Here is a 27,692-nt window from a genome sequence, read left to right as displayed (position 1 = left end):
GGGTAAACATGTTTAGCACACATAGAATAAACAATGTTAAGTTAACTTTGAGAGGTGTTTCATTTCTGTTGGACATATACATGCATAGTACAGACGGATACTTTGTAAAAAAAAAATATTTGGTAGAAAGGCTACGGAAGAGCTCGCCTGTGGAAGAGACATGGTCGCAAAACTTCAGCTCAGTATAATACTTTGAGTGATGAAGTTGTGAATTTTTTAATTAATATGCCCACAATTCATCAACGATGGAACATCCTCCCCGTGCAACTGTGCTCTACATGTATGCAAAGCCTCAGCTCACTACTGGAGTTCTTTTCCAGATACCACCCCTTACGCTGATTCACATCACACTGCAGTACTTTGTGAGATACATAGCAAAACAAGCAAACAGAAACTGGGAATAACTGCGACATGCCCAAACATGTCACGATGTCGTCTTGTCCTTGGGTCACGATGTCGTCCTACACTTGGGTCACGCTGTCGTCATGACCGCCTACTGGAGCTGCTATCCTTTATCCTCCTGCCTGGCACTGTACAGCAGGTGTTCCCACAACCGGTAACGAATATGTGTTGGGTGCAGCGTATCAGATTTATTATTATTTGTGAACAATACGGCATCGTTGCCTATCACACACCTATACAATGGTTATATCCTTAAAAGATTTTTAAGATGAGTTTAGTACAAAAGCTTGGACCATACATACTAAGCTGTTTTCTTTTATTCTTTCAAATTTCGCCAAATCAATTCGTTTTCATCTTTTAAGTTTTAAGGCACTTTTGACGTATATGACTAACTCCACAGCGGCAGATTTGGACACGTCCAATTCTAGCGGGCAATTAATAAATGGTGTGAAGAGATGAAATCCCGCTTCATAATGCTTATGGGTAATGGTCACATTGGAGTCCACCAAACGCAGGGAGTAGAAAAACCCATCATCGCGCGCAGGGTCAAACTCGGCCGTGGTAACCAGCGCTGGGGGCAGGGCAGTCAGTTCTAACGCCATCAGAGGGTTGGCGTAAGGGTTCAACAAAAAGTCCTCGTATGCCAGCGCTAAGACCGGGTTCCCAAAATCTGTGTCCGTTATCTCTTCCGGCGTTGACTGAAACGCCTCTGGTAGTAGATCGTGACTAACATGCTGGGCGTACTCTGATATCTTCATCAGAGGGGCTGTGTGATTGTTGGTTAAGAAGTCCTCCAGATTTTCCACACGGCCTTTATAGTAATACAACCACAAAGTCACCAGCATTTTTCCTGTCATTATGTCAGACGTCACCATATCGTTGGCCATGTACGATGGAGTCTTAAAATCAAAAGGGATTGGACCATGGATTCAGCAAGGCATGGAATTTGATTGGTGGAAGCCGAATTTCGAAGGACAACCGATTGGCTATGGCAGCCGCCAGATTTCCACCAGCTTCGTCACCTAGACAAACAGAAAAGGAAATGGGCCCATCAGAAGTTTACTTATTGAATTTATTGGTGTGCTTGGCAGTGAAAAAATATTTCACTTACCAGGTACCTGAAAAGCTCCAAGACTGAATGAATGAATGAATGCTTGGGGTCTAAGGTCGTACTTAACAAGATTTCAGTCATTTGACGACGAGAAGTCATTAGGCGTGTATACATGTACTGCGTCTTCTTGTTGCAGGGACGAGTCCATGCCGCCAAAGTGCTTACGTCACTGAAGTATCATGCCGAAGACACCAGGCATGACACCCCATCTAGTCACATTAAACCGACACCGGGCCATCCGGTCATGTGTCCTTGCTCGAACCTCCCAGTGTTGAGTTCTAAGCGCCAGGCGAGCAACGACAAAGTCTTGAGTTTGATCCTGGGTCACCCGACTGCGAGGCGGACACCGTAGCCATTAGGCCACCGAGGCGGTTGAAAAGCTGCATCTGAGCCAATCTGGTCAACGGCTCAGGTATTTCTCATGGGTTAATACTGTGAGAAAATGTTTCTCGTCTAAGTCAGAAATTGCCTCAGGTGTAAGTCAATGTCTCACGTGTAAGTCAATGTCTCACGCCTAAGTCAGAAAATGCCCCATGTGTAAGTCAATATCTCACGTGTAAGTCAGACAGGTTTCACGTGTAAGTCAATGTCTCACGTGTAAGTCAGAAAATGCCTCACGTGCAAGTCAATGTCTCGCATGTAATCAGAAAATGCCTCACGTGTAATTCAATGTCTCACATGTAAGTCAGAAAATGTCTCACGTGTAAGTCAGAAAATGCCCCATGTGTAAGTCAATATCTCACGTGTAGGTCAGACAAGGTTTCACGTGTAAGTCAATGTCCTCACGTATGCCAGAAAATTTTTCCCATGTAAGTAAGAAAAAGTGTAGTGAGAAAATGACACCTAAGAGTGAAAATGACACCTAAGAGTGAAAATGACGCGTATGTGTGAAAATGTCTCAAGTAGAATGAGAAATGTCTCACGTGGAAGTCAATATCTCACGTGGAAGTCAGACAAAATGTCTCACGTGTAAGTCAGACAATGTCTCACGTGTAAGTAAGCCAATGTCTCACGTATAGGTCAGTCAATGCCTCACGTATGCCACAAATTTCTCCCGAAGAAGTGAGAAAATGTGTAGTGAGAAAATATCGTGAAAGTGAAAAAATGTCTCACGTATAATGGCGTCTTAAAATGCCTCACAAGTAGGTCAGAAAATGTCTCGCGTGTAAGTAAGTCAGAAAATGTCTCACGTGTAAGTCAGACAAGGCCTCACATGCAAGTCAGACAATGCATAACGTCTAAGTCAATGTCTCACCTGTAAGTCAGACAATGTCTCAAGTATGGCTGAAAATGTCTCCCGTGTAAGTGAGAAAATGTCTCCCGTGTAAGTGAGAAAATGTCTCACGTATAGGTCAGAAAATGCCTCACGAGTAAGTGAGAAAATATCTCACGTACTGGCCAGAAAATGCCTCAAGAATAAGTAAAAAAATGTCTTACGTGTGAGTTAGAAAATGTCTCCGGTGTATTCAATTTTTCACAGTTGAACACATCCATGTCACGTCAGACAGATCTAAAGTGTACAAACGGAATTCCTGCGCTTCCAACCACTATGAATGAAACTTTTAATCTGTTTTAAAAGTATGGTATTGACTTAAAACATCTACTTGCTTCTGTTGTACATTAGGAATCCAGATTCGTGTCACTATACATGTATTAAAGGATATAGTACTTACCTTGTCTTCAGATCAATTCGCATGCTTTGACCATGGCAACACGCACTCAGCATCAAATATGGTTCACAACTGGTGTCATTCACTGATTGAAAGTCGTGTCTGGGGAGAGGGTTCATGCGTGTTCAAAATGCAAACACTTCAGGCATATCACACACGTGTGTCACTGTGCCTATGGGTAGAGTATATCAGAAATCTCAATGCTAAATTCATGCTTGGATCTCTCAACAGCCATTAAACGTTAAAAAAGTCACATTTTCATGCATCTACCTTCATTTAGCATCAAATCTACTCTGAATACAAGAATACAAATTTATCTTTACATAGCGATGTAAAGATGTACCTTTCTTTCTGCATGGATACCTCAGGGTTATCGAACAAGATTTGTATTTAGGCCTTCTTATTTGAATGCTGCCTGATGCTGTACACACGAACTGTCACTTAGACTGCCCTTCAAACCTGACAACCCTCCTGACGTAAGGCTGACATCACTGGAACCTGACAAACTTCCCGACATAAAGCTGACATCATTTGAACCTGACAAACCTCTTGACGTAAGGCTGACATAATTGGAATCTGACAAACCTCCTGATGTATGGCTGAAATCACTGGAACCTGGCAAACCTCCTGATGTATGGCTGAAATCAATGGAACCTGGCAAACCTCCTGATGTATGGCTGAAATCAATGGAACCTGACAAACCTCCTCACGTAAAGCTGACATCACTGGAACCTGACAAACCTCCTGGCATAAGGCTGACACAATTGGAATCTGACAAACCTCCTGATGTATGGCTGAAACCAATGGTACCTGACAAACCTTCTGACCTCACTGGAACCTGACAAACCTCCTGATGTAAAGCTGAAGTCACTGGAACCTGACAAACCTCCTGACGTAAAGCTGAAGTCATTGGAACCTGACACCAGATCTTACTAGGCCCAGTTGCAAACCCCACTATTCCAGCCACTTGGGGCGGTGACATGCCACAAAATCCACCTTACTTGACCAACTTACAAACCCCACTATTCCAGCCACTTGGGGCAGTGAAATGCAACAAAATCTACCTTACTCGACCAACTTACAAACCCCACTATTCCAGCCACTTGGGGCAGTGAAATGCCACAAAATCTACCTTACAAGACCAACTTATAAACCCCACTATTGCAGCCACTTAGGGCAGTGAAATGCCACAAAATCTACCTTACTCGACCAACTTACAAACCCCACTATTCCAGCCACTTGGGGCAGTGAAATGCCACAAAATCTACCTTACAAGACCAACTTATAAACCCCACTATTCCAGCCACTTAGGGCAGTGAAATGCCACAAAATCTACCTTACTCGACCAACTTACAAACCCCACTATTCCAGCCACTTGGGGCAGTGAAATGCCACAAAATCTACCTTACTCGACCAACTTACAAACCCCACTATTCCAGCCACTTGGGGCAGTGAAATGCCACAAAATCAACCTTACTCGAGCAATTTACAAACCCCACTATTCCAGCCACTTGGGGCAGTGAAATGCCACAAAATCTACCTTACTCGACCAACTTACAAACCCCACTATTCCAGCCACTTGGGGCAGTGAAATGCCACAAAATCTACCTTACTCGAGCAATTTACAAACCCCACTATTCCAGCCACTTGGGGCAGTGAAATGCCACAAAATCTACCTTACAAGACCAACTTATAAACCCCACTATTCCAGCTACTTAGGGCAGTGAAATGCCACAAAATCTACCTTACTCGACCAACTTACAAACCCCACTATTCCAGCCACTTAGGGCAGTGAAATGCCACAAAATCTACCTTACTCGACCAACTTATAAACCCCACTATTCCAGCCACTTGGGGGCTGTGAAATGCCACAAAATCTACCTTACTCGACCAACTTACAAACCCCACTATTCCAGCCACTTGGGGCAGTGAAATGCCACAAAATCTACCTTACTCGACCAATTTACAAACCCCACTATTCCAGCCACTTAGGGCAGTGAAATGCCACAAAATCTACCTTACTCGACCAACTTATAAACCCCACTATTCCAGCCACTTAGGGCAGTGAAATGCCACAAAATCTACCTTACTCGACCAACTTACAAACCCCACTATTCCAGCCACTTGGGGCAGTGAAATGCCACAAAATCCACCTTACTCGACCAAATTACAAACTCCACGGGGGACATGGCAGTGTAATGACTCGCCAATCACTCACTCACCAATGCGGTCGCTGTGAGTCCAGCTCATGCTGGCTTCCTCTCCGGCCGTACGCAGGAAGGTCTCTCAGCAACCTGTGGATGGTCGTGGGTTTCACCCGGGCTTTGCCCAGTTTCTTCCCACCATAATGCTGGCCCCTGTCATAAAAGTGAAATACTCTTGAGTACGGCGTAAAACACCCATCAAATAAATAAATACAAACCCCACTATTCCAGCCACTTGAGGCAGTGAAATGATATTGGTAGATAATGATTTGTAGATAAACAGAGTGGTCATAAGGTTGGGTCACAAACATACATGTTCTGGCATCAGTTTTTGATTTATTTATTTTAATAGAGTTTCACACTATACTCAAGAATATTTCATCTTTTCTTGAGAAATCCTTATCACACCATAATATATGTTATAGACGCCAGAGTGAATCTTAAAATAACAAATTAACAACTATTTAACAAACTACGGCATTAATTTTAGCTAAGCACAAAATATAAAAAGACATGTTATGTAACGTGTAAACTTTTATCACAGTATGGATTACTTAAGGCAAAATAGTAGTACCGCAATGTACAAAAATATTCACAATTAAATATGATAATGTCCACATATGAATATGAAATGTACACTAACTTATGCCAAACGTAACCAAGTAATAAACTTGGTCTTAACTGGCATAAAACAAATCCTATCTTTGAAATTATACACCACAAATTCTATGTCACAAAAACAGGGTAGAAGAGGCAAAAAAAAACTGCTTGTTGTTTCAAAATTACAACATTCCCTACTGAGTCGTCTTTTAGCACCACAGGAAATAGTATCCACTTTATCATTCAGGTGTATACACTTTTCCATTCCACAGGAGAAAAAAACAACAATGCATGCATCTGAATTAAACAGTGTTGTTTATAAATACCACAAGCTTAGCAACTGCCAACTGCGCGTTAGTGAGCTCAAAGAGGCTATTTATGGACGACACAAAACCATGAAATTCACCTCTGTAATGAACGTGTTCAACTTTGACGCCTGCATTCACAAGGCGTTTGGCGAAAAACAGCCCATCATCTCTGTAAACGTCAAATTCAGCCGTCAGTATGAACGTTGGTGGCAGATGAGTCATTTCAGCTGCCATGAGAGGATTGGCGTAAGGATTCAAAAGGAAATCTTCAAACTTCAGCGCCAGCGGTGAGTTCTCCAGCCGAGGCGACTGCTGGCGTTTGATGGCAATGGTTTTGTAGCCGTCTGGCAGTGCGGAAGGATTCACATGTTGGGAATATTCAGAAACTTTGAGCACAGCTGACGTATGATTATTTCTCAAGGCATCTTCTAATCCCTCCAGATGACCCTGGTAGTAATAAAGCCACCTGAGAATGGCCTCCGTCCGGTCAATCAAATCGACTGTCGTGTCAGCGTACATGATGTACGACGGCGTGCTGAAATCAAATGACTGGGACAGAGGGTAGATCAAGGCCTGGAAGCGGATTGTTGGAAGGCGAGTCTCAAATGACAGACGAATGGCTATTGCAGCAGCCAGCTGACCGCCCGCATCATCTCCTAAACAATTCAAACACACTTGAGTGATGTCACGACAAAGATCACATGTACAAGGTATTCACAAAATGGTGAAACCAGAGCCAGAAAAGCTATTGGAAACGCCACAAACAGTATTCATCATTGTCAGAAACATCACTGAACACTGTATCTAGAAATACTTCATTTGCTGACAAAACTTTCTTGAACATTATTAACTGCATCTAAATATTTGAATTCTAAGGTGGGCTTTTGGGCCATATTCATATATGGCTGTTGAAAACATGCTTGTCTCCTACATTATGTCTTGTGTATTTCCAAATAAAACGCGCAATCCTGAGAATACATGCGTGGTTTAGAGACAGTAAGGAGTCGTGAGGTTACTGGCGCTCAGTGCTACAGAAGTTTTGTTTTATCTCTGTGAACTTAATTCCCTTCAAGAAGAGTTTAACACCAGAACACAGGCTGCGATGTGTGTTTGCAAGACACATACGTCCCTCTCACGGAGAAAACCACCCACGAATACTGGGACAGTCCAGCCCTGCTCACACAAACCTCAAACAAATTCTGTTTGTCTGAAATCCGGTTAAAATAGGAAAAAAAAAAAAAAATTTTACAAAAATTAACCAGATCACAATAATAGTTGACAGAAAGTGTATACCAAGAATCCAGCTTAATTAGCTATTGAGATACCTGCTCATACCCTGACATAAAAAACATATTACATGTACTTCAGATGTAGTGTTGAGTGGTTTGTCTGATGGCAACAACGTTGCCATATTGTTGCTTTTCCCTTGAAATTCGTTATGAAGTAGAATCCCAGCTGCTTCATACAGAATTTGCTGTCTTTGGTTTCCATGTATTTAATACTATAGTGAGATCTTACATAGCGAGGTTGGTTTACAAGGCACCATTCTACCTACATGCAATAGAGCCAAGTATTCACCTGGTGTCAGGCTACCTGGCCAGGGAAAAGTCAATAAGCTAACAATGTGTTCAGTATGGAGTGGCATTACATGTAATATAAGCATAATCTGTTCACCAAATCGAAACAAATACATCGTTGTTCTAGCTGTTTGTCCCGTAAAGGCATATACATGTACTGTGTTGAACTATCCAGTTTGTCCCGTAAAGGCATGCACATGTACTGTGTTGAACTATCCAGTTTGTCTCGTAAAGGCATGTACTGTGTTGAATTATCCAGTTTGTCCCGTAAAGGCATGTACATGTACTGTGTTGAACTATCCAGTTTGTCTCTTAAAGGCATGTACTGTGTTGAATTATCCAGTTTGTCCCGTAAAGGCATGCACATGTACTGTGTTGAACTATCCAGTTTGTCCCGTAAAGGCATGTACTGTGTTGAATTATCCAGTTTGTCCCGTAAAGGCATGTACATGTACTGTGTTGAACTGTCCATTTTGTCCCGTACAGGCATGTACTGTGTTGAATTATCCAGTTTGTCCCGTAAAGGCATGTACATGTACTGTGTTGAACTATCCATTTTGTCTCGTAAAAACATGCACATCTACTGTGTTGAACTGTCCAGTTTGTCTCATTAAGGCATGTACTGTGTTGAACTATCCAGTTTGTCACATAAAGGCATGCACATCTACTGTGTTGAGCTGTCCAGTCTGTCTCGTAAAGGCATGCACATGTACTGTGTTGAACTATCCAGTTTGTCTCATTAAGGCATGTACTGTGTTGAACTATCCAGTTTGTCCCGTAAAAGCATGTACTGTGTTGAACTATCCTCTTTTTCCCTTAAAGGAATGCACATGTACTGTGTTGAACTATCCAGTTTGTCCCGTAAAGGCATGCACATGAACTGTGTTGAACTATCCAGTTTGTCCCGTAAAGGCATGTACATGTACTGTGTTGAACTGTCCATTTTGTCCCGTACAGGCATGTACTGTGTTGAATTATCCAGTTTGTCCCGTAAAGGCATGTACATGTACTGTGTTGAACTATCCATTTTGTCTCGTAAAAACATGCACATCTACTGTGTTGAACTATCCAGTTTGTCCCATAAAGGCATGCACATCTACTGTGTTGAGCTATCCAGTCTGTCTCGTAAAGGCATGCACATGTACTGTGTTGAACTATCCAGTTTGTCTCATTAAGGCATGTACTGTGTTGAGCTATCCAGTTTGTCCCATAAAGGCATGCACATCTACTGTGTTAAGCTATCCAGTCTGTCTCGTAAAGGCATGCACATGTACTGTGTTGAACTATCCAGTTTGTCTCATTAAGGCATGTACTGTGTTGAACTATCCAGTTTGTCCCATAAAGGCATGCACATCTACTGTGTTGAACTATCTAGTTTGTCTCATTAAGGCATGTACTGTGTTGAACTATCCAGTTTGTCACATAAAGGCATGTACTGTGTTGAACTATCCTCTTTTTATTTGAACTATCCAGTTTGTCCCATAAAGGCATGCATATCTACTGTGTTGAGCTGTCCAGCCTGTCTCGTAAAGGCATGCACATGTACTGTGTTGAACTATCCAGTTTGTCTCATTAAGGCATGCATATGTACTGTGTTGAACTATCCACTTTGTCCCGTAAAGGCATGCACATGTACTGTGTTGAACTATCCAGTTTGTCCCGTAAAGGCATGCACATCTACTGTGTTGAACTATCCAGTTTGTCCCGTAAAGGCATGCATATATACTGTGTTGAACTATCCAGTTTGTCTCGTAAAGGCATGCACATGTACTGTGTTGAACTATCCAGTCTGTCCCGTAAAGGCATGCATATGTACTGTGTTGAACTATCCAGTTTGTCCCGTAAAGGCATGCACATGTACTGTGTTGAACTATCCAGTTTGTCCCGTAAAAGCATGCACATGTACTGTGTTGAAATATCCAGTTTGTCCCGTAAAAACATGCACATCTACTGTGTTGAACTATCCAGTTTGTCCCGTAAAGGCATGCACATGTACTGTGTTGAACTATCCAGTTTGTCCCGTAAAGGCATGTACATGTACTGTGTTGAACTATCCAGTTTGTCCCATAAAGGCATGCACATCTACTGTGTTGAGCTGTCCAGTCTGTCTCGTAAAGACATGCACATATACTGTGTTGAACTATCCAGTTTGTCTCATTAAGGCATGCATAGGTACTGTGTTGAACTATCCAATTTGTCCCGTAAAGGCATGCACATGTACTGTGTTGAACTATCCAGTTTGTCCCGTAAAGGCATGCACATGTACTGTGTTGAACTATCCAGTTTGTCCCGTAAAGGCATGCATATGTACTGTGTTGAACTACCCAGTTTGTCTCGTAAAGGCATGCACATGTACTGTGTTGAACTATCCAGTCTGTCCCGTAAAGGCATGCATATGTACTGTGTTGAACTATCCAGTTTGTCCCATAAAGGCATGCACACGTACTGTGTTGAACTATCCAGTTTGTCCCGTAAAGGCATGTACACGTACTGTGTTGAACTATCAAGCAATGAGCACAACCCCCATGGGGTCTCATCAAACACCACATACTTGTTAAAATAAATACCATAGACCATTTTCCTACATGAATCCAACAACATCCCCAAACAAAAATCATGCAAGCAGTAAATGGCACAGTCTCCTTAATTTTATAAATTATAAATGAGTTAATTTCTTTTATCCTTTTCCCTGTAAGCAACACATTACTCCACAGACCACACTGACAATAAAATGTGAGTGAGTGAGTGAGTGAGTGAGTGCTTGGGGTTTAACGTTGTACTCAACAATGTTTCAGTCATGTGACGATGATGGAAGCCTTAGGGTGTATGTAATGTCCCTCCTTGTCGCAGGACGGTTTTCCACCGCTCTTTTATCTAGTGCTGTTTCACCGAGACAACTCACCGAAGGCAAGTAAGCCGCCCCGACCAAGCCATTATACTGATACGGGTCAACCTGTCGTTCCACTATCCCCTTCATGCTGAACGCCAAGCGAGGAAGTTACAACTTCCTCTTTTAAAGTCTTAGGTTTGACTCGGCCCAGGATTGATCCTGAATCTACCACTCCCGAAGCGGACACTCTACCAACTGTGCTATCCGGACCGGCAATATAATAAAAAGTGAAATCTTACCTAATTTGCATTTACATTAGTTACACGAATGCGTACATTTGTCGACTGACTGAGGTTTGTTCTGTCGGAGAACCTTCTAATAAACTGTCGACCACTTCTGTGATCAAGATGGCTTTGAAGTCTTGGAAAGCTCGCAGATGTGTAGACCCCACTTTTTCCCCTTTAGTAACTACCGTCGCCGCATCTGGTGTCAACGGGATAAATTTATGACAAACATCTTCATAAAACTTGTGGATAACTTCCACTCCCACGTCTTACAACTGTTTCGTAAAAATAAGCCTCGTCTCTTAATACGTCGAACTCGGAAACCACAATAAAAGTTGTTGGAAGACCTCTGAAATCAACAGCCATTAAAGGATTGGCAAAAACATTTAACATAAAACCTTCAAACTCCTTCGCTAAGAGTCTGGTTTACCTGGTTTTCTTCAAACTGCTCCAGGCTACCCTGCTGAGCACGCAACAGCTCTGGCAAGTCTCCCGTGTGGAATCTCTTAGAAAATTCTGAGAATTCCGAAAATTAGCCTATTCACCAAAAATGCATCATGTCGCTGGTAATACCACACATAGTATTCCACCGCTCCGTGTTTGGTCAGAAGTCCTGGTACCTGGGATTTAGGATCGACGTTGTGAGGCAATCCGGAAGTTAAAAGACTGCAACACCTGACTGAATAATGCCTGCAATTTGATTGGAGGAAAATTTCTATTCAACTTCAGCCAATGTGCTACAGCAGCGGCCAGACTGCCACCAGCGGTGTATCCTAGCAACGTGAAAAATAAAAGGCATGTCACAGGGAGTCCATCTTCGTGTATTATAGATTTAGTGATTATTTATTTCCATGGCGATTCAAGACACTACAATCAAACTGGCCCCAAATACACCAAACTCTTTGACTCTTACAATCCACATAAAGAACCCTCAATAAGCATGTTTGAGAGATTCAAAGCGTAACTTGTAAGAATCAAAATCTACCAATCAATTTAGAAAAAATCCCAGCTGTAATCGAAGAAGGGATAAGGCGTAATAATATAGCTTCAAGTAACATTGTTAAGTTAATTCCAGTCGTTCACGAAGGCTACAACGCCATATTACAAATATAGGTATGTAGGGCAAGTAGCTATCCAAACGCAGGATCTAAGGGAAAACTTGCTATGAATAAAAGTCAACCATAGGTCGGCTTGCGATTCTGAACACCTGTGACCACCGCGACAAAGCTGAAGGTTTGAGAAAACCTTACGACAGTGAACATCTGACGGTGTCTGATCGGATACGCATATATGCACATGCTGGTCGACTACTACTGGCGGCATCTGACATCTCTGCCATAGGAAAGTGACCTGTTGCACGTGATGCATTTACAGCTGTGAGGAAATTAGTGACCTGTTGCACGTGGTGCATTTACAGCTGTGGGGAAATTCGTGACCTGTTACACGTGACGCATTACAGCTGTTGGGGAAATTCGTGACCTGTTACACGTGACGCATTACAGCTGTTGGGGAAATTCGTGACCTGTTACACATGACGCATTACAGCTGTGGGGAAATTCGTGACCTGTTACACGAGACGCATTACAGCTGTGGGGAAATTGGTGACCTGTTACACGTGACGCATTACAGCTGTGGGGAAATTGGTGACCTGTTACACTTGACGCATTACAGCGGTGGGGAAATTGGTGACCTGTTACACGTGACGCATTACAGCTGTTGGGGAAATTGGTGACCTGTTACACGTGACGCATTACAGCTGTGGGGAAATTGGTGACCTGTTACACTTGACGCATTACAGCTGTGGGGAAATTGGTGACCTGTGACCTAAATACTAATAATTTATGACTGTCCACAAAACTGCAGCGTAAAACGTTCTAGAATAAAACAAGAGCTTTGGGTCTGTACTCCTACTTGCCATGATAAAACCCTTTTCGGACACAATGGCAAATCACATCCAAGCAGAAACGACCACTGTTCTTTAACAACTCACATTAACAGTTGCCCACAAAACATCAATGCAACGGCATGAAAGAATGATAGTCCACACAGGGAAATACGAATTCTTGCTCAAAGTGAATTGACTGATCATAATCTATCTATTGGTTGCTTTAAGTTCATGTTAACTAAAGACACAAAGCGATTAAAAGTTAATGATGTTAGAAACTAACTAGGTATATTAACCATACAATTTTTTATAACACAAGATGCTAATAATGGGTTAGTAAATTAAATATAAGTAGACCAGTAATGCCATTCTTCACCTGAGCACATCTGGCATACCTCATTACACATGTACATGTCCAATCATTCAATTTGTAAAGGTTTCATTCACATGCTGCTATACATAAAGTATATATCATAAATACTGGTTACTCACCTGCTATACCAATACGACGGGAGTCAATTTTATAATTCTTTGCATTCCTAAGCAGATGTACTGTGGCCGTCACACAATCGTCAAAGGGAATTGGGAAAGGGTGTTCTGGTGCCAGTCTGTAGCTGAAACATTAAGCCGTCATTAACGAAACTGTCTAATAAAATGTAAGCTCAGAGTCAGAGGGTACAGCAATTCTATTCAAATCACAGCATTGGAAAGTTCATTTCCAACTGATGGCAAACCAAGGAGAATTCTAAAGTGAATTTCCACAGACCCACAACTGGTGACAAACCATGGAGCATTCTGCTGTGCATTTCCACTAATTCCCAACTGGTGACATACCACTGAGTGCGCGAGTGAGTGCGTGCTTGGGGTTTAACATCATACTTAACAATTTTTCACTCATATGACGATGAAGGAATCGTTAGAGTGCTTGTAATGTGCCTCCTTATTGCAGGATGGATCATCACCCCTCTTTATTTAGTGCTGCTTCACTGAGCCTTATCGAAGGCAAGTAAGCCGCCCCACCTGAGCCATACAACCAGTCGCTGCACTATCCCCTTCATGCTGAATACCAAGCGAGGAAGTTACAGCTTCCTCTTTTAAGGTCTTAGGTGTGACTCGACCCAAGATTGACCTGGATCTGCCGCATCCGAAGTGGACGCTCTTCCAATTGTGCTTTTGGGGCCGGTAACACACCAACTCCCAACTGCTGACACACCATGGAGCATTCTGATGAGTATTTCCACCTACCATATGATGACAAATCTATGTTTGCTTCAGCCACTATGGAACTGTGAACAACAAACTGTTGTCAGTGATCAACCTTACATGTACTTACTCCACAGAGACAACTGCTGTGTTAGCTTCAGCCACTATGTAATTGTGAACAACACACTGTTGTCAGTGATCAACCTTACACGTACTTACTCCACAGAGACAATTGCTATGTTAGTTTCAGCCACTATGTAATTGTGAACAACAAACTGTTGTCAGTGATCAACCTTATATTTACTTACTTCACAGAGACAACCGCTATGTTAGCTTCAGCCGGTATGTAATTGTGAACAACAAACTGTTGTCAGTGATCAACCTTACATGTACTTACTCCACAGAGACAATTGCTGTGTTAGCTTCACCCACTATGTAATTGTGAACAACAAACTGTTGTCAGTGATCAACCTTACATGTACTTACTCCACAGAGACAATTGCTGTGTTAGCTTCAGCCACTATGTAATTGTGAACAACAAACTGTTGTCAGTGATCAACCTTATATTTACTTACTCCACAGAGACAATTGCTGTGTCAGCTTCAGCCACTATGTAATTGTGAACAACAAACTGTTGTCAGTGATCAACCTTATATTTACTTACTCCACAGAGACAATTGCTGTGTTAGCTTCACCCACTATGTAATTGTGAACAACAAACTCTTGTCAGTGATCAACCTTACATGTACTTAGTCCACAGAGACAATTGCTATGTTAGTTTCAGCCACTATGTAATTGTGAACAACAAACTGTTTTCAGTGATCAACCTTACATGTACTTACTCCACAGAGACAATTGCTGTGTTAGCTTCAGCCACTATGTAATTATGAACAACAAACTGTTGTCAGTGATCAACCCTACATGTACTTACTCCACAGAGACAATTGCTGTGTCAGCTTCAGCCACTATGTAATTGTGAACAACAAACTGTTGTCAGTGATCAACCTTACATGTACTTACTCCACAGAGACAATTGCTATGTTAGCTTCAGCCGCTATGTAATTGTGAACAACACACTGTTGTCAGTGATCAACCTTATATTTACTTACTCCACAGAGACAACTGCTGTGTCAGCTTCAGCCACTATGTAATTGTGAACAACAAACTGTTGTCAGTGATCAACCTTACATGTACTTACTCCACAGAGAAAATTGCTATGTTAGCTTCAGCCGCTATGTAATTATGAACAACACACTGTTGTCAGTGATCAACCTTATATTTACTTACTCCACAGAGACAACTGCTGTGTCAGCTTCAGCCACTATGTAATTGTGAACAACAAACTGTTGTCAGTGATCAACCTTACATGTACTTACTCCACAGAGACAATTGTTATGTTAGCTTCAGCCGCTATGTAATTGTGAACAACACACTGTTGTCAGTGATCAACCTTATATTTACTTACTCCACAGAGACAACTGCTGTGTTAGCTTCAGCCACTATGTAATTGTGAACAACAAACTGTTGTCAGTGATCAACCTTACATGTACTTACTCCACAGAGACAATTGCTGTGTTTTCTTCAGCCACTATGTAATTGTGAACAACAAACTGTTGTCAGTGATCAACCTTATATTTACTTACTCCACAGAGACAATTGCTGTGTCAGCTTCAGCCACTATGTAATTGTGAACAACAAACTGTTGTCAGTGATCAACCTTACATGTACTTACTCCACAGAGACAATTGCTGTGTCAGCTTAAGCCACTATGTAATTGTGAACAACAAACTGTTGTCAGTGATCAACCTTACATGTACTTACTCCACAGAGACAACTGCTGTGTCAGCTTCAGCCACTATGTAATTGTGAACAACAAACTGTTGTCAGTGATCAACCTTATATTTACTTACTCCACAGAGACAACTGCTGTGTCAGCTTCAGCCACTATGTAATTGTAAACAACAAACTGTTGTCAGTGATCAACCTTACATGTACTTACTCCACAGAGACAATTGCTGTGTCAGCTTCAGCCACTATGTGCATGCATGCATGCTTGGGGTTTAACGTCGTACTCAACAATTTTTCAGTCACATGACGACGATCAGCCACTATGTAATTGTGAACAACAAACTGTTGTCAGTGATCAACCTTATATTTACTTACTCCACAGAGACAATTGCTATGTTAGTTTCAGCCACTATGTAATTGTGAACAACAAACTGTTGTCAGTGATCAACCTTATATTTACTTACTCCACAGAGACAACCGCCATGTTAGCTTCAGCCACTATGTAATTGTGAACAACAAACTGTTTTCAGTGATCAACCTTACATGTACTTACTCAACAGAGACAATTGCTGTGTCAGCTTCAGCCACTATGTAATTGTGAACAACAAACTGTTGTCAGTGATCAACCTTATATTTACTTACTCCACAGAGACAATTGCTGTGTTAGCTTCAGCCACTATGTAATTGTGAACAACAAACTGTTGTCAGTGATCAACCTTATATTTACTTACTTCACAGAGACAACTGCCATGTTAGCTTCAGCCACTATGTAATTGTGAACAACAAACTGTTGTCAGTGATCAACCTTATATTTACTTACTTCACAGAGACAACCGCCATGTTAGCTTCAGCCACTATGTAATTGTGAACAACAAACTGTTGTCAGTGATCAACCTTATATTTACTTACTCCACAGAGACAACTTCCATGTTAGCTTCAGCCACTATGTAATTGTGAACAACAAACTGTTGTCAGTGATCAACCTTATATTTACTTACTCCACAGAGACAATTGCTGTGTTAGCTTCAGCCACTATGTAATTGTGAACAACAAACTGTTGTCAGTTATCAACCTTATATTTACTTACTTCACAGAGACAACCGCCATGTTAGCTTCAGCCACTATGTAATTGTGAACAACAAACTGTTGTCAGTGATCAACCTTATATTTACTTACTCCACAGAGACAACTTCCATGTTAGCTTCAGCCACTATGTAATTGTGAACAACAAACTGTTGTCAGTGATCAACCTTATATTTACTTACTCCACAGAGACAATTGCTGTGTTAGCTTCAGCCACTATGTAATTGTGAACAACAAACTGTTGTCAGTGATCAACCTTATATTTACTTACTCCACAGAGACAACCGCTATGTTAGCTTCAGCCGCTATGTAACTAGTCAGACTGTCGTAGCAATCTGAAACAATAAACACGAAGTTACTTTGTAATATAGGCAATCATCATTTCTGTCACTTGCAAGCGGAAAAGTTTTTCCAACCAGAAATGCACACCATCCTTTTCTATCTATTTCTTTGGTGTTTTATTCCGTACTCCCTCCAGCCAGCATTATGACAGGAGGAAACAGCACAGAGCCTAGGAAAAAACCATGACCACTGGCACTCAATCTTCAGTACAACCAGTGAGGAAACCAGCATGAGTTGGACTTGAACTCACAGCGACCGCATTGGTGAGAGGCCTTTGAGTCTATGTGTTCCAAGCATCAGACCACTGCTGCGCGATATGTAAGCCTGTGGTCTGGCTGTAGTGACCCTGTGGTGAGTCTGTGTTAGATGTAAGACAGTGGTGAGCATGTGGTGAGTCTGTGCTAGATGTAAGCTAGGGGTCAACCTGTAGTGAGCATGTGGTGAGTTTGTGTTAGATGTTAGACACTGGTGAGCCTGTAGTGAGCATGTGGTGAAACTGTGCTACATGTAAGCCTGTGGTGAGCCTGTGCTACATGTAAACCTGTAGTCAGGCTGTAGTGAGCATGTGGTGAGTCTGTGTTAGATGTAAGACAGTGGTGAGCTAGTGGTGAGCATGTGGTGAGTCTGTGCTACATGTAAGCTAGGGGTCAACCTGTAGTGAGCATGTGGTGAGTCCGTGTTAGATGTTAGACACTGGTGAGCCAGTAGTGAGCCTGTGCTATACGTAAGCCTGTGGTGAGCCTGTAGTGAACATGTGGTGAGTCTGTGCTATATGTGAGTTTGTGCTATATGTAAGCCTGTGGTGAGCTTGTAGTGAGCATGTGATCAGTCTGTGCTACATGTAAGCCTGTGGTCAGGCTGTAGTGAGCATGTAATCAGTCTGTGCTACATGTAAGCCTGTGGTCAGGCTGTAGTGAGCATGTGGTAAGTCTGTGCTAGATGTAAGCCTGTGGTCAGGCTGTAGTGAGCATGTGGTGAAACTGTGCTACATGTGAGCATGTGGTGAGTCTGTGCTACATGTAAGCCTGTGGTCAGGCCATAGTGAGCATGTGTCGAATCTGTGCTACATGTAAGCCATGGGTCAGGCAGTAGTGAGCATGTGGTCAAACTGTGCTACATATACGCCAGTGGTGAGCATGTGATGATTCTGTGCTACATGTAAACCTGTGGTGAGCCTGTGGTGAGCCTGTAGTAAGCCTGTGGTGAGTCTGTGCTATATACAAGCCTGTGGTGAGCCTGTAGTGAGCATGTGGTGAGTCAGTGCTAGATGCAAGGTAAGGGTCAACCTGTAGTGAGCATATGGTGAGTCTGTGCTAGATGTAAGCCTGTGGTCAACGCGTAGTGAACATGTGATAAGTATGCTACATGTAATCTTGGGCCTGTGGTCAGATTACAAGCCAGCTAATGGCGAGCATGTAGTGAGCATGTGGTGAGTCTGTGCTGCAAGTCAGCCTTTGGTGAGCCTGTAGTGAACATGTGGTGAGCTTGTGCTATATGTAAGCCTGTGGTGAGCTTGTAGTGAGCATGTGATCAGTCTGTGCTACATGTAAGCCTGTGGTCAGGCTGTTGTGAGAATGTGGTGAGTCTGTGCTGCATGTAAGTCTGTGGTGAGCCTGTTGTGAGCATGTGGTGAGTCTGTGCTACATGTAAGCCTGTGGTCAGGCTGTAGTGAGCATGTGATCAGTCTGTGCTACATGTAAGCCTGTGGTCAGGCTGTAGTGAGCATGTGATCAATCTGTGCTACATGTAAGCCTGTGGTCAGGCTTACATGCTTGTGCTACATGTAAGCCAGTGGTGAGCATGTGGTGAGTCTGTGCTCTTTGTAAGCCTGTGGTGAGCCTGTAGTGAACATGTGGTGAGCTTGTGCTATATGTAAGCCTGTGGTGAGCTTGTAGTGAGCAAGTGATCAGTCTGTGCTACTTGTAAGCCTGTGGTCAGGCTGTTAAGAGCATGTGGTGAGTCTGTGCTGCATGTAAGCCTGTGGTGAGTCTGTTGTGAGCATGTGGTGAGTCTGTGCTACATGTAAGCCTGTGGTGAGCCTGTAGTGAGCATGTGATCAGTCTGTGCTACATGTAAGCCTGTGGTCAGGCTGTAGTGAGCATGGGGTCAGTCTGTGCTAGATGTAAGCCTGTGGTCAGGCTGTAGTGAGCATGTGGTGAAACTGTGCTACATGTAAGCCTGTGGTCAGGCTGTAGTGAGCATGTGGTGAGTCTGTGCTACATGTAAGCCAAGAGTCAACCTGTAGTGAGCATGTGTCGAGTCTGTGCTACATGTAAGCCATGGGTCAGGCAGTAGTAAGCAAGTGGTCAAACTGTGCTACATGTAAGCCAGTGGTGAGCATGTGGTGAGTCTGTGCTCTATGTCAGCCTGTGGTGAGCCTGTAGTGAACATGTGGTGAGCTTGTGCTATATGTAACCCTGTGGTGAGCTTGTAGTGAGCATGTGATCAGTCTGTGCTACATGTAAGCCTGTGGTCAGGCTGTAGTGAGCATGTGGTGAGTTTGTGCTGCATGTAAGCCTGTGGTGAGCCTGTTGTGAGCATGTGGTGAGTCTGTGCTACATGTAAGCCTGTGGTGAGCCTGTAGTGAGCATGTGATCAGTCTGTGCTACATGTAAGCCTGTGGTCAGGCTGTAGTGAGCATGTGATCAGTCTGTGCTACATGTAAGCCTGTGGTCAGGCTGTAGTGAGCATGTGGTGAGTCTGTGCTATATGTAAGCCTGTGGTGAGCCAGTAGTGAGCCTGTGCTATACGTAAGCCTGTGGTGAGCCTGTAGTGAACATGTGGTGAGCTTGTGCTATATGTAAGCCTGGGGTGAGCTTGTAGTGAGCATGTGATCAGTCTGTGCTACATGTAAGCCTGTGGTCAGGCTGTAGTGAGCATGTGGTGAGTTTGTGCTGCATGTAAGCCTGTGGTGAGCCTGTTGTGAGCATGTGGTGAGTCTGTGCTACATGTAAGCCTGTGGTGAGCTTGTAGTGAGCATGTGATCAGTCTGTGCTACATGTAAGCCTGTGGTCAGGCTGTAGTGAGCATGTGGTGAGTTTGTGCTGCATGTAAGCCTGTGGTGAGCCTGTTGTGAGCATGTGGTGAAACTGTGCTACATGTAAGCCTGTGGTGAGCCTGTAGTGAGCATGTGATCAGTCTGTGCTACATGTAAGCCTGTGGTCAGGCTGTAGTGAGCATGTGATCAGTCTGTGCTACATGTAATCCTGTGGTCAGGCTGTAGTGAGCATGTGGTGAGTCTGTGCTATATGTAAGCCTGTGGTGAGCCAGTAGTGAGCCTGTGCTATACGTAAGCCTGTGGTGAGCCTGTAGTGAACATGTGGTGAGTCTGTGCTATATGTAAGCCTGGGGTGAGCTTGTAGTGAGCATGTGATCAGTCTGTGCTACATGTAAACCTGTGGTGAGCCTGTAGTGAGCCTGTGGGGAGTCTGTGCTATATATAAGCCTGTGGTGAGCCTGTAGTGAGCATGTGGTGAGTCAGTGCTAGATGTAAGGTAAGGGTCAACCTGTAGTGAGCATATGGTGAGTCTGTGCTAGATGTAAGCCTGTGGTCAACGCGTAGTGATCATGTGATAAGTATGCTACATGTAAACTTGGGCCTGTGGTCAGATTACAAGCCAGCTAATGGCGAACATGTAGTAAGCATGTGGTGAGTCTGTGCTGCAAGTCAGCCTTTGGTGAGCCTGTGGTGAGCCTGTGCTACATGTAAGCCTGTGATCAGGCTGTATTGAGCATGTGGTGAGTCTGTGCTGCATGTAAGCCTGTGGTGAGCCTGTTGTGAGCATGTGGTGAGTCTGTGCTACATGTAAGCCTGTGGTCAGGCTGTAGTGAGCATGTGATCAGTCTGTGCTACATGTAATCCTGTGGTCAGGCTGTAGTGAGCATGTGGTGAGTCTGTGCTCTATGTAAGCCTGTGGTGAGCCTGTAGTGAACATGTGGCGAGCTTGTGCTATATGTAAGCCTGTGGTGAGCTTGTAGTGAGCATGTGATCAGTCTGTGCTGCATGTAAGCCTGTGGTCAAGCTGTTGTGAGCATGTGGTGAGTCTGTGCTGCATGTAAGCCTGTGGTGAGCCTGTTGTGAGCATGTGGTGAGTCTGTGCTACATGTAAGCCTGTGGTGAGCCTGTAGTGAGCATGTGATCAGTCTGTGCTACATGTAAGCCTGTGGTCAGGCTGTAGTGAGCATGTGATCAGTCTGTGCTACATGTACGCCTGTGGTCAGGCTGTAGTGAGCATGTGGTGAGTCTGTGCTATATGTAAGCCTGTGGTGAGCCAGTAGTGAACCTGTGCTATACGTAAGCCTGTGGTGAGCCTGTAGTGAACATGTGGTGAGCTTGTGCTATATGTAAGCCTGTGGTGAGCTTGTAGTGAGCATGTGGTGAGTCTGTGCTACATGTAAGCCTGTGGTAAGCCTGTGGTGAGCCTGTGGTGAGTCTGTGCTAAATGTAAGCCTGTGGTCAGGCTGTAATGAGCATGTGATGAGTCTGTGCTACATGTAAGCCTGTGGTGAGCATGTAGTGAGCATGTGGTGAGCTTAAGCTACATGTAAGCCTGTGGTCACCCTGTTGTGAGCATGTGGTGAGTCTGTGCTATATATAAGCCTGTGGTCAGGCTGTAGTTAGCATGTGGTGAGTCTGTGCTACATGTAAGCCTGTAGTCAGACTGTAGTGAGCATGTGGTGAGTCTGTGCTATATATAAGCCTGTGATCAGGATGTAGTGAGCATGTGGTGAGTCTGTGCTATATGTAAGCCTGTGGTCAGGCTGTAGTGAGCATGTGATCAGTCTGTGCTACATGTAAGCCTGTGGTGAGCATGTAGTGAGCATGTGGTGAGCCTGTGCTACAGGTAAGGCTGTGGTCACCCTGTTGTGAGCATGTGGTGAGTCTGTGCTACATGTAAGCCTGTGGTCAGGCTGTAGTGAGCATGTGGTGAGTCTGTGCTACATGTAAACCTGTGGTCAGGCTGTAGTGAGCATGTGGTGAGTGTGCTATATATAAGCCTGTGGTCAGGCTGTAGTGAGCATGTGGTGAGTCTGTGCTACATGTAAACCAGGAGTCAACCTGTAGTGAGCGTGTGGTGAGTCTGTGCTGCATGTAAGCCTGTAGTCAGGCTGTAGTGAGCATGTGGTGAGTCTGTGCTACATGTAAGCCTGTAGTCAGGCTGTAGTGAGCATGTGGTGTGTGTGTGTATATGTATATGTAAGCCGGTAGTGAGCTTGTCACTTCCTATCCTTCTACTGCTTAAGCTTGTATCAACTCACCCACATTAAGGTAGACCCAGCCCCCGCCGTGGTAATACACAAGTCCTGGTAATACTGTGTTTTCTTCTGCTTTTGGACGATATATTCTCACTTTGACCCCATCAAAACTGTAGTCCTCAGCCTGGGAACCAGTTCAAAAGAAGACAACACTTTTTATTAAATAAAAAACACCATTTTATCTGGAAATATTGTTACATGTACCAATAAATTGTGCATATAACCAATTTTTTCTGTTACACATGTATCAATAAATCGTACATAAGAACAACTTTTTCTGTTACACATGTATCAATAAATCGTACATATGAACATTTTTTTCTGTTACACATGTATCAATAAATCGTGCATATAACCAATTTTTTTTGTTTCACATGTATCAATAAATCATGCATATGACCAATTTTTTCTGTTACACATGTATCAATAAATCATGCATACGAACAATTTTTTCTGTAAGACATGTAACAATAAATCGTGCATATAACCAATTTTTTCTGTTTCACATGTATCAATAAATCGCGCATATAACCAATTTTCTCTGTTACACATGTATCAATAAATCGTGTATATGAACAATTTTTTCTGTAAGACATGTTTCAATAATTAGCCTTATCAACAAAAGTAGTATGAATCTACATGAAGCTTTTATTAAGTCACCAGGTTTGTCCTGGAGAAGGAAGGTCTGAAACATCCTGTCATATTATATTCATTCATTTATTTATTTATTTGTTTGGTCTGTTTGGTCTACGCCATGTTCAAGAATATTTGCCTTATACGATGGCGGCCAGCATTATGGTAGGAGGAAACCGTGCAGAGCAATAGCATTAAAATACATGTGTACTATAGTTACATCAGTACATTCCCTGTGGTCTGCATGTCATTTAACATTGAGCAAATACGAAGAAAAATTAAGCACCAATAATAACCTAAAACATTCCTTATCAGCAAATTCAGCACAACAGGTGAATGATTTTTCATCATTTATAACGAGGCACAAGAATGCTGACGTTAGATACACCTACCTGCACTCTGCTATCTAGAGAACCAAATGATAACATCGTGTGCAAAGCTTTTCTTGTCAAATTCAACCTGGAATCCAGTCCAATTTTTTCACCAAAATATGTCTGCAATGAAAAAATTAATATTTAAATTTCTATTTTATTTAATTTATTTATACCTACTGTACATTCTATCTCTATACCATACCTTGTGAAGGATGAAAAAAACAATCCAGTGGTAAACTAAATTTATCTACATAACCAATGGATGTCTCTCATTGTGCTCAAATACATTTCACCTATACATCTGTAAAAAATTCAGCGTTTTTTGCCTGGGGAAATTCACTGACATTAAAACCATTAGCCTTCTCCAAGTAGCTGACAAAAGATCAGAATCTGATAATGCTACCTCAGCCTAGGTACATGTAAGTCTGGCTCAGTGAGACAGGGATCTATTGATTCACATCCTACCTCAAATACTATACATGTAAGTCTGGCTCAGTGAGACAGGGATCTATTGGTTCATATCCTACCTCAAATACTATACATGTAAGGCTGGCTCAGTGAGACAGGGATCTATTGATTCACATCCTACCTCACATACTATACATGTAAGTCTGGCTCAGTGAGACAGGGATCTATTGATTCACATCCTACCTCAAATACTATACATGTAAGTCTGGCTCAGTGAGACAGGGATCTATTGGTTCATATCCTACCTCAAATACTATACATGTAAGTCTGGCTCAGTGAGACAGGGATCTGTTGATTCACATCCTACCTCACATACTATACATGTAAGTCTGGCTCAGTGAGACAGGGATCTATTGGTTCACACCCTACCTCAAATACTATACATGTAAGTCTGGCTCAGTGAGACAGGGATCTATTGATTCACATCCTACCTCAAATACTATACATGTAAGTCTGGCTCAGTGAGACAGGGATCTATTGATTCACATCCTACCTCACATACTATACCGGTTAACATTGGTTACCCTAATGTACATATTTTAATGAGGGCCTGTAAGCCCACTATACATGTACTTACTACAAAGGATACATGTACATATCTTAATGACGACCTGGGAGCCCACAATACTTACTACAAAGGACAGATGTACATATATTAATGACGACCTGGGAGCCCACAATACTTACTACAAAGGACAGATGTACATATCTTAATGACGACCTGGGAGCCCACAATACTTACTACAAAGGACACATGTACATGTATTAATGACGACCTGGGAGCCCACAATACTTACTACAAAGGACAGATGTACATATATTAATGACGACCTGGGAGCCCAGAATACTTACTACAAAGGACAGATGTACATATATTAATGACGACCTGGGAGCCCAGAATACTTACTACAAAGGACAGATGTACATATATTAATGACGACCTGGGAGCTAACAATACTTGCTACAAGTGAGTGAGTGAGTGTTTGGGGTTTAATGTCTTGCCCAAATATTCTTCAGTCATTTGACGATGAAGGAATCCTTAGGATGTATGTAATGTACCTCCTTGTTGCTGGACGGATTTCCACTGCTCTTATCTAGTGCTGCTTCACTGAGATGATTTACTGAGGGCAAGTAAGCCACCCCACCCAAGCCATTACACAGATACGGGTCAATCAGTCGTTGCACTATCCCCTTCATGCTGATCACCAAGCAAGGAAGTTACAACTTTCTCTTTTAAAGTCTTAGGTGTGACTCAACCCAGGATTGATCCTGGATCTACCGCTCCCGAAGCGGACGCTCTACCAACTGTGCTATCTGGGCGGGTCTTACTACAAAGGGTTAGGTAGGAAACATACATGCACATATAAATGAACTTACAAAAGCATGTAGTATCTTTAAATTAGCAAGGATAATGCGCAACTTCCATGGTTCAGCGATGCCCTCAGGTAGGGGTGTGTACAGGGTGTAACCAAGGACAACCACCAAAATGGACGCAATAAGAAAGCCGCGACTTGCCATGGTCATCTCCTCAGATCAGATTATCTATGAACAGACAGACAACATTATTAGACAAACATAAGGAAAAGTAGACAAGAGGCTGTCATAGGTGTTTATAAAACACATGATGTGATCAATTTATTTATTCATTTATTTGATTGGTGTATTACGCCGTACTCAAGAGAATTTCACTTGTACGACGGCGGCGCGCATTATAGTGGGTGGAAACCAGGCAGAGCCCAGGGGGAGACCAAAACACAAGATCTGATCAATGGAAAAACACAAGGAAAAGTAAACCAGAGGCTGTCATAGGTGTTTACAAAACACATGATGTGATCAATGGAAAAACACAAGGAAAAGTAAACCAGAGGCTGTCATAGCTGTTTACAAAACACATGATGTGATCAATGGAAAAACACAAGGAAAAGTAAACCAGAGGCCATCACAGCTGTTTACAAAACACATGATGTGATCAATGGAAAAACACAAGGAAAAGTAAACCAGAGGCCGTCATAGCTGTTTACAAAACACATGATCTGATCAATGGAAAAACACAAGGAAAAGTAAACCAGATGCTGTCATAGCTGTTTACAAAACACATGATGTGATCAATGGAAAAATACAAGGAAAAGTAAACCAGAGGCCATCATAGCTGTTTACAAAACACATGATGTGATCAATGGAAAAATACAAGGAAAAGTAAACCAGAGGCCATCATAGCTGTTTACAAAACACATGATGTGATCAATGGACAAACACAAGGAAAAGTAAACCAGAGGCCATCATAGCTGTTTACAAAACACATGATGTGATCAATGGAAAAATACCAGGAAAAGTAAAGCAGAGGCCGTCATAGCTGTTTACAAAACACATGATGTGATCAATGGAAAAACACAAGGAAAAGTAAACCAGAGGCCACCATAGCTGTTTACAAAACACATGATGTGATCAATGGACAAACACATGGAAAAGTAAACCAGAGGCCGTCATAGCTGTTTATAAAACACATGATGTGATCAATGGACCTGGCTCAGCAGCCATCAACCATTCTCCCACAACCCCCACCCCTGCCCTCCTCCTGCAGAACATGAAGTCCAGTGCAAAGGACCACTGGCTGTTGAGATGTATTGGTCTGGCTCTATATTAGGGCCCGGGACAGTGTGGGGTAACTGAATAACCACATAAGGCACAAGCCAGTGTGATCAGTACAAGGTTAACCTTAGTGTCTCAGCCAAAATCCAATCGTCTCAGACCGTGTTCATTTTGAGGCTCAGAAAAGCCCACAAAATAAGACACAATTAACAGAAAATAAAACACAAATTAAAGCACAAACTTATACTTGTACTTGTACAATCCTGACTTCTTCATCTCATACAAGTCGGCTTATTTGTGTTTGCTCAGTTGATTGATACTGCTGTCATCCAGAAAAACTCACGTGTAAAGTCACGGAATGAGATATTTCTTTCCTTTTCTCTACCTCGCTAACTGCCCCATGCTGTGCTGCTAGGAATGTCCCTGATGGAATAGCCAGAGACACTGCTACCATGAAACTCTAATTTGACTATCGGTAATAAAAGTCAAGTCCGACACAGGCTTATTTACCTTACCTTAATTGTTTCATCAACTGTCTGAAGTTTTCATTTCGAAAAACTTCTCGTTCCATAAAATTGTTGGTTTGGTTCGGAGTAGGGGCACCGTCGCTGTCTTAACTTGAATTAGAGCACGTGTGATATGTTACTGGGTGGCCATATACCCAGCCATTGTGGATATAAATTTTATATTGATCAATATCAATGTTACATCTGTTTGTAAGCCACTACAAAACATAAGAAAAACTTTCAGCTTATATTCACAGCTGATCGACATATAGGCCTACATGTAGTTAGCGACCTATTTTTACTACAGGTAATAGATCTGCATAGGGTTACCCGTACACCGCAGCCCCTCCTCTAGAGCCTCACAGTGACTAAATATCAGAGTAAGCCCATCACCGTGGTTATCTGACCGCTTAGACACCAATTCTGCATACCTACGACGAAAACCAAATGAAAAGTACCGTCAAACGTTCAAATGATAGTGAATAAAGACGCTGCGCCACGACAGTCGCCTAGATTTAGACTGGGACTTTGCAAAACCTGCACGTCGATAAAGACTTCAACTTACACGTACCACGATGG

At 42.7% G+C, this 27,692-nt stretch overlaps 1 protein-coding gene across 1 annotated transcript; it reads right to left on the bottom strand.

The window, feature by feature from the left end:
* Positions 1–59: 59 nt before the first annotated feature.
* On the bottom strand, positions 60–27,692 carry LOC135479293 (neutral cholesterol ester hydrolase 1-like). The gene is given in 10 exon segments (XM_064759114.1): positions 60–1,325; positions 1,327–1,424; positions 6,394–7,009; positions 11,417–11,502; positions 13,364–13,485; positions 17,217–17,280; positions 22,547–22,667; positions 23,569–23,670; positions 25,396–25,560; positions 27,679–27,692. Coding segments are annotated over 9 exon segments (1,929 nt in total). The 5' UTR covers positions 25,543–25,560; positions 27,679–27,692; the 3' UTR covers positions 60–752.

Source organism: Liolophura sinensis, chromosome 12, assembly GCF_032854445.1.
Source record: "Liolophura sinensis isolate JHLJ2023 chromosome 12, CUHK_Ljap_v2, whole genome shotgun sequence".
Taxonomy (NCBI): Eukaryota; Metazoa; Mollusca; class Polyplacophora; order Chitonida; family Chitonidae; genus Liolophura; species Liolophura sinensis.
The sequence above is the reverse complement of the archived record's forward strand: the minus strand, read 5'-3'. Positions and strand labels throughout refer to the sequence as shown.